The sequence below is a fragment of the Mus caroli genome, chromosome 10, assembly GCF_900094665.2.
Source record: "Mus caroli chromosome 10, CAROLI_EIJ_v1.1, whole genome shotgun sequence".
Classification (NCBI taxonomy): Eukaryota; Metazoa; Chordata; class Mammalia; order Rodentia; family Muridae; genus Mus; species Mus caroli.
Window position 1 is genome coordinate 61,235,379 of NC_034579.1, and position 7,464 is coordinate 61,242,842.

Consider the following 7,464-nt stretch of genomic DNA (forward strand, 5'->3'; position numbering starts at 1 on the left):
GGGATTAAAGGCGTGCGCCACCACGCCCGGCTGTCTTTTTTTTTTTCAAGACAGGGTTTCTCTGTGTAGCCCTGGGCTGTCCTGGAACTCACTCTGTAGACCAGGCTGACCTCGAACTCAGAAATCTGCCTGCCTCTGCCTCCCAAGTGCTGGGATTAAAGGCATAAGCCATCACTGCCCTGCAAGATCTTGTCTTAAAAACAAAAACTGGCTAAGAATAACAACAACACACCAATAGATGCTAGTTTATTCAGGTTTTATGAAACAGGGTCTTACTATGTAGTCCTGGCTAGCCTGGTATTGGATATGTAGACCAGGCTATCCTCCAACTCAGAGATCTACCTGCTTCTGCCTCTGGAGGTGTGCACCACCTCCCCCTGTTAGTTTTATTTAGAATAACGTTAAGAAGCCTCTGGATGTCACACGTGCTGACACACACTCCTTAAAGACAGTGGGGAAGTAACCGTGCATCTCACTTACCCTTTCCTTTGATGACAGCAGGGGATGAAGGAACTTTCTATAGATTAAACTCGCCCCTCTAGTGTAGGGCGACAGCAGCCAGATGACGAAGGCAATCTTCAGCTCATAGTACAGGGGAAACCTAACAAGAAGACACCAAACAAAGAAGCAAGGCTTGCTACGAAACAAAATAACAAGTGACAAGGAAACGGCAAAGTGTCTGTTTCCGCTGACAAGGGAGACGATCATGGCGGAATTTACTGCCGAGTTCATCTCGTTCAATCACAGATAAGTTCACAAAAGAACTCAGCCACCCTTGCAGACATCTTGCTCGGGACAGCACCTATACTGACTCCGGTGGCTCAGGAAGGACAAACTGCCATCTAGACACTGCAGCTCTGGACAGCCCCAGAAGTATGTGACAGACCCACCGACCCCAGGGGACAACTCCATCTGTCCCTCAGCTTCCTCAGAACTCCCTGATAATTCTCTCTCCAAGTTCCAACTGCAGAAGGATGGTGTGGGAATTACCACTAAGGGAGACTGGCAGCCAACGAAGTGCCTTTCCTGTGTGTGGAGTTACTTCCCCAACCCTGAATCATGCAAACTGACTGGCTAAAACTAGTGAATGTGGCAGAGACAAGGTAAGTCTTAACTGCTCTCTGACTCTTCTGATCCCCCAACCTCTTGCTTTAAGCTTCTGCCATGGAAATCCTTTCTTCTGCCGTGGTTCTGAAGCTTAACGGAGCCGAGGCCAACACTGCTGCAATCAAATGCCTGCCTTGGGGACACTTAGGAAGACATCGGCGTCTGCTGTTGTAACCTACTGTGCTTCACAGGGCTGTCTGCTGCCACACTGAGAGCTAAGTCACACAGGGTGAGAGAACCACGAGGCAGCAGGATACAAAGAGCCCCAAGTCTGAGTTCTTGTGGTAAGGCAGACAGCCAGGATCAGTGAGGAGCGACAAGCGCACAGTCAGCAAAGATTCTCTTCCTCAGTGCATCTTAATGGAGGGCATGGACTCTCACTATTGAAAAACACAGAATAAGCCCCAACCGCTGCGCGTGAGCATGCAGGTGTGTACGACGTATGGCAGGGTGTGAGCTCCCATGGCACATGTGCAGAGATCAGAGGACAACTTTCAGGAGTCGGCCCTCTCCATCCAGATGGAACTCTGGTAGTAAGACATGCGTGGAAGGCATCTGGCCAGAATAAACTGTCTGCCCAGACCAGCTTTTAACATCCAACACTTTCTATATTTTCCAATAATGAACATAAGCTATATTTGAAATTAGAAAAAAAAAAAAAAAAAAAAACAGAAGTCTTTAAAAAAAAAAAAAAAGACTGTCTGGGCTGGGTGGGGATATAGCTCAGTTGGTAAAGGGTTTGCCTACTAACATTTGAAAATCTGATACCTAGCAATGTGCTAACAAACTAACACGCATAGTAGCACATGTCTGTAATCTTAGCACTTAGAAGGTAGAGGCAGCAAGATCAGGAGTTCAAGGTCAGACTTGGCCATATGAAATCATGTCTCAAAATAGATGAATAAAGAGGGGAAGGAAGGAAGGAAGGAAGGAAGGAAGGAAGGAAGGAAGGGCTTTAATCCCTGAAATGGCTGAGAATCTTTCGTCTGTTCTTCAAAACCAAGAGAAAATCCTCCTCCATCTACTCCAAAACCAACAAAGAAAGGAACAGGGATGGAGGGAGGGAAACATGTGTATGCTGTGTGTGTGTGTGTGTGTGTGTGTGTGTGTGCGCGCGCGCGCGTGCACGCACATGCGACACTTGTGCCTGCCTGTAGGTCCCCTAGAATTGAAATCACAGTGAATGGAACCACTTCTTCAGCCTCAAGGAAACCATTTCAAATGAGAAAAGAAAAATGGAGGAGAGTGAAGTCTGGCTCTGAGTATATGCTAAGCATGTAGGGAGTCCTGGGTGAGGAGAGAGAGGAGGAGGCAGGGAGAGGAAGAAGATAGGGTCGAGGAAGAGAGGGAGACAGAGGATGAAAGGAGGGAAGGAGGCAGGGAGAGAGGGAGGGGGAAGAGGTGGGGGAGGGAAGGAGAGAGAAGAGATTGCTTAGCACTAACTCATAAATGAGGACAGGTTAAGAACGTTTAAGTCTGGCCAGCTGTGATAAGCCCTGCATTTAATCTCAGCACTCAGAAGTCAGCTGCAGGCAGAGCTCTGTGATTTCAAGGCTGCCCCCAGCAATTCCAGGAGATCTTGTCTCAGGACAAAAAAAAAAAAAAGACTATTGAAGTCTAATGGTGTATACTTTTCCTCTATGTGACAACATGATGGAATGTTCTAAGAGAATGAGACCAGAAATGATGAGACCAGAAATGATGTAAAGCAGATACAGGAAGGAATAGAAAGGGACCATCGAGTTCAAGTGGTCACTTATAGGTACTGCAGTCTGATTATCTATTATCTATCTATCTATCCATCCATCCATCCATCCATCATCTACGTATGATCTATCTCTATCAATCAATCAGTCATCTTTCTATCATCTATCTATGTATCATCTATCAAGCTATGTATCAATCTCTGTATCTCTCTCTCTTTCTCTCTCTCCATCCATTTGCATTAGTAGCCCAGGTAAAGAAAAGATAGCTTGGTTAATTTCAGTTCCAGTCTACGATGCATGGTAAGTGGAAACACAGGCAAAGTTTCGTTTTTAGAAAGAAGACTTGTAGTGAGAACTTTAAGAAAATATGTTTATTTTAATCCCAGGTGTGAGGTATGGGGTTACTTCAGACTGTCTACAGCAGCGGACTATGCCTTGCCCAGAACTCTAGTAGGGGCAGGTTTTGCCAGCTGCAGATAGTTTCTGGGATTGTGCGACGTTTGGAATTCTGGGGACTTTTCAGAGGGTACATAAATGCTAGGGCCCAGAGAGGAGTGAGTGGGGGTTGTCGGTTGGTTGCTGTTGGTCTCAGTTTGTTAAGTAGTCGTGTGAAAGAAGGAGAAAGAAGAAATTAGATATTGGGATGACAAAGATCAAACTTGCCCCAAGGAACTCAACACTTCTCATCATCAGTAGTAGTAGTAGTAGTCTAACATGGCCCTCTTTCCCCTCTACCCCCTTTCTCTCCTATCTAGTGTTAGGGTAGGGGGCTGAAAGGGTGGAGAAGGGTGGAAGAAAGAAGAACCCACAGAGTAGTCAAAGTCAGGCTGCAGAGACTTCTCCACTGGCATGGCTGAATGCAAAGGTACTTGGAAACAGCACGTGAGGAGACTCGAGTCCTTATGTATGGGTCCTGTATAAACTGTGAACTCAATGAGGGAAGGAACATGTTGTAATTATGCCTCCTGTTGCTTGGGTAGAGCCGCCAGGGCGCTGCTGCCGAGTGGGTGGGAGTCCCCGTGGCTGCTGACATGACGTCTCAATGTTCGTGTCTCAGAGCTCTAGGGCTGGGCCGGGAGGGAGGGCTACGACCAGATGCTGCGGATTGGAAGAGTCATTTCGGAAGCCCTCGAGAAAAACAGTCTGAACTCATGAGTGTGGAAAGCGGATGACGACAGCCAGGTTCTCTATTTTAAGACTCTGGTGGGAGTGGGAGGTGGGCAGGGATTAGCACAGTGAGCTGCCTTCGAGAGGATGAGCTCCACAGAAAGCGCTGTTGTCACGGGGAAAACCGAGGAAGAAAAAGATGCTGGGGAATTAAGTTGCTTGATCTATTTTTCATGGGGGTGTGGAGGTGGGACAAGGATGGGATAAGAAAGCACCCGTGTCCCTTGGAGCTGAACTTACCATGCAAGTGTCAGATCGGCCACCGTTTCAATGACAGTGTAGAGGGCAAAGACGATCCAATACATCATCCAGCGAACCTGGAAGTCAGAAAGGCACCCATGAAAGAATTGGCCAGGATGACTGCAGGCCCTCCCACCCGAACGCCAGCATCTGGGATGCTCAGGCAGGAGGATTCCCTCTGAGTGTAAGGCTAGCCTGTGCTACACAGTGAATTGGATAGTAGCCTGGCTGAAAGAAATTATTTGCTCTGAATAGTTTTATATAAATACACACATCTCTGGATTTATACTGGGGCCTAGTACAGAGGACGGTGGTTCAGTTTTTGGTTGTGAGCCTAGCCTTTAACGGCTGAGCCATCTCTCCAGCCCGGTGGTTCAGTTTTTAATGGGTTTTATGTATGAGTTTGTGGCCCGATGACACCAAGTATACAGAGTCAAGAGCAAATCTCTGAGGCCCGATACAATGTAACTAAGAAACCAGAGAACTGTTTAATGCGTACAAATATAAAATGGTCCAAGACACGATGGATGACATGTAATGCTCATTGGTCTTTAAATATTTGCATTATTTTAGGTGTGAGGATGCACATCTTTAATCCTCGTCCCTGGGAGGTGGAGGCAGGTGGATCTGGGTTCGAGGACAACCTGGTTTACATAGCGAGTGCCACACCAGCTAGAGCTTCACAGTGAGACCTTGCCTCAAATAAGTAAGTAAGTAAGTAAATAAATATTTGTATTCTTTATTTTTCTACGGACAGAAATTGTTCACGGATCAAAGATCAAAGATGGTTACTTCCATTACTGGGAAATCCATAAAAGCAGTCATGCAGTGTGAGAATCCAAGGTACAGCAGCAATTTGGGAGTTTTGATTTCCTGCCTGCTGACTGAGGACACCCTAGCTAGTCCCTCGCCCTCAGCTGTGGCTTGGCACTACACACTTTCATAGGCAGATGCCACATTTGTTATTCTTAAACTCAATCACTTAGATGCATACCTATTTTTCAATACTAGCAGATACATTTTCAAGTAGGTTCAGGTTTTTTATTTGTTTGTTTGTTTGGTTACTTGGTTCCCTATCCAACAATATAAGCAAACACACAACCCCACAGCAGCCACTGGACTAGGGACTGCTACGCAGATAAAGTAGCAATAATGCCTTTGACACCTCTATTATGGATGCAATTGCTTCTGTCCTGGGTAAGTAGCAGAGAGGTAAAAGGGCTTTCTCTTTGCCAGGGAGTGGGTCCAAGCTGGCTGACTCTGGGATGGACTAGAGAGCTGTACCTTACACAGAGGGAAAACCGGAGGAGCCCAGTCAAAACCATTGTTTCCTTCAGTCTGGTCCATGCCAAATGCCCTGAGAAGCAGCTAAGTAAAAATATTCTTACTTAAAGTTAGCACACACCTAACTTGTGTGGGTTTGTCGCATTTTCATATGTGCCATGGGCATGGGGCCCTGTTCTGATATGCCCTTACTAACTACTCAGTTCTGAGATAGATGTTTGTCTCACTATCTCACGGACAACGGCAACAACACGTGACTCGAGGCTGGGGCTTTAGTGAGTGGTGGAGGGCTTGCCTTGGATGTCTAAGCCCTGATACTCCTCAGCTCTGCAGACACCTCGACAGTCCCTCTGGAACCGGAGGTATGGGCGGTTGTGAATCGCCATATGGGTGATAGGAACTGAATCCTATCCAAGAGCAGCAAGTGCTCTTATTTGCTGGGTCAGTTCTCCAGCTCTGTTGTCTCTTTTCTTTTCCAAGAGGAAGAAAAGAAGGTATTCTTTTTGTAGTTAAACTAAACCATCACCAAACTATATCAACAGTCTATTGTACACATTTCCCCTGTGGTACTGACTGTATATTATTATTATTATTAAAGATTTATTTATTTATTATATATAAGTACACTACAGTTGTCTTCAGACACACCAGAAGAGGGCATCAGACTTCATTACGGATGGTTGTGAGCTACCATGTGGTTGTTGGAATTTGAACTCAGGACCTTCAGAAGAGCTCTTAACCACGGAGCCATCTCTCTAGCCTGTATTTTATAATTTTTTTTCCTAGACAGATCTTGCTTTGTAGCCAAAGTTGGCTTCATGTGTGTGACAATCCTCCTGCCTCAGCTTTCTGAGATTACAGGGATGTCTGGCACTGGGTATAATTTGATATAAACAAAACCTATGGTATGAATTTATCTTTTTTTTTTTTTGGTTTTTCGAGACAGAGTTTCTCTGTATAGCCCTGGCTGTCCTGGAACTCACTTTGTAGACCAGGCTGGCCTCGAACTCAGAAATCTGCCTGCCTCTGCCTCCTGAGTGCTGGGACTAAAGGCGGGCGCCACCACGCCCGGCTTGAATTTGTCTTTTGTGAATGAATTCCTTGACTGTGTGCTCCCTAGAATGTAAAGGGATTGAATTCTTATCAGAAATACGGACCTTGCATGTCACTAAGCTTGGGCAATGATTAAATGTCACTGGGTGAGCCTGTGGTGTTTGGGGGAGCAACCACAGAGAAAGTCAACCTTGGCAATGTGTTGTCTGATCTAGCTGGGATTTTACACGGAACAATTACTCAGCAAAGCCTTATGAAAACTGCACCTCAAGGCCACCCAGCCTCTGTTTAAGGTTTTTCCCAGAGGAAATGCCAAAAGTCAAGGCTAAAAAAAAAAAGGGGTGGGGTGGGGGTAGGACAGCTCCTAAAACTGTACCTAAGGACACGTGAAGACAAAGTTCCACACTGATAACAAAGCACAGCACTAGTGTTTATATTAGTAAGTTCTGTGAAAACCATCACTTTGACTGTCCTCGGCGTGTCCACAGGCCCTTCTGTGTCTGTAGGGAATGTTTCTCCACCCCTGCAGATCCAGTGTGCTGTCACTCCAGCTGAAGTCTCACCGACAAAGAGGCTTAGTGTTTGCAGATAACCATGACGCATGCTCTTGTTGACGTGAAGTCATCTCCAGACTACTCAAAATGCCTAAAAGGATGCAACTCCTTCCTTCTCCTTCCTCTTCTCTGCAGGATCCTGAACTGTTGATCCCCCTGCAAGTGCTGGCATTATAGGGGTGTGTTACGGCGCCCAGCCCCATAATCATTTCAAGGTAGCTCACTTAATGGCCACAAAAGACATTAAGTGCTTCTTCCACGCCGGGCGGTGGTGGCGCACGCCTTTAATCCCAGCACTTGGGAGGCAGAGGCAGGCGGATTTCTGAGTTCGAGGCCAGCCTGGTCTACAAAGT

The 7,464-nt window shown here is 46.3% G+C and overlaps 1 protein-coding gene across 1 annotated transcript in view; it reads right to left on the reverse strand.

Moving 5' to 3' along the window:
* The window catches only part of Reep3 (receptor accessory protein 3), an 87,333-nt gene that overhangs the window by 23,928 nt on the left and 55,941 nt on the right, over positions 1–7,464 (reverse strand). The window contains exons 3-4 of the mRNA XM_021173853.2: positions 4,221–4,297; positions 481–601 (exon numbers count right to left, since the gene is read on the reverse strand). Coding sequence (XP_021029512.1) covers positions 481–601; positions 4,221–4,297 — 198 coding nt within the window. The remainder of the gene's footprint in view (positions 1–480; positions 602–4,220; positions 4,298–7,464) is intronic.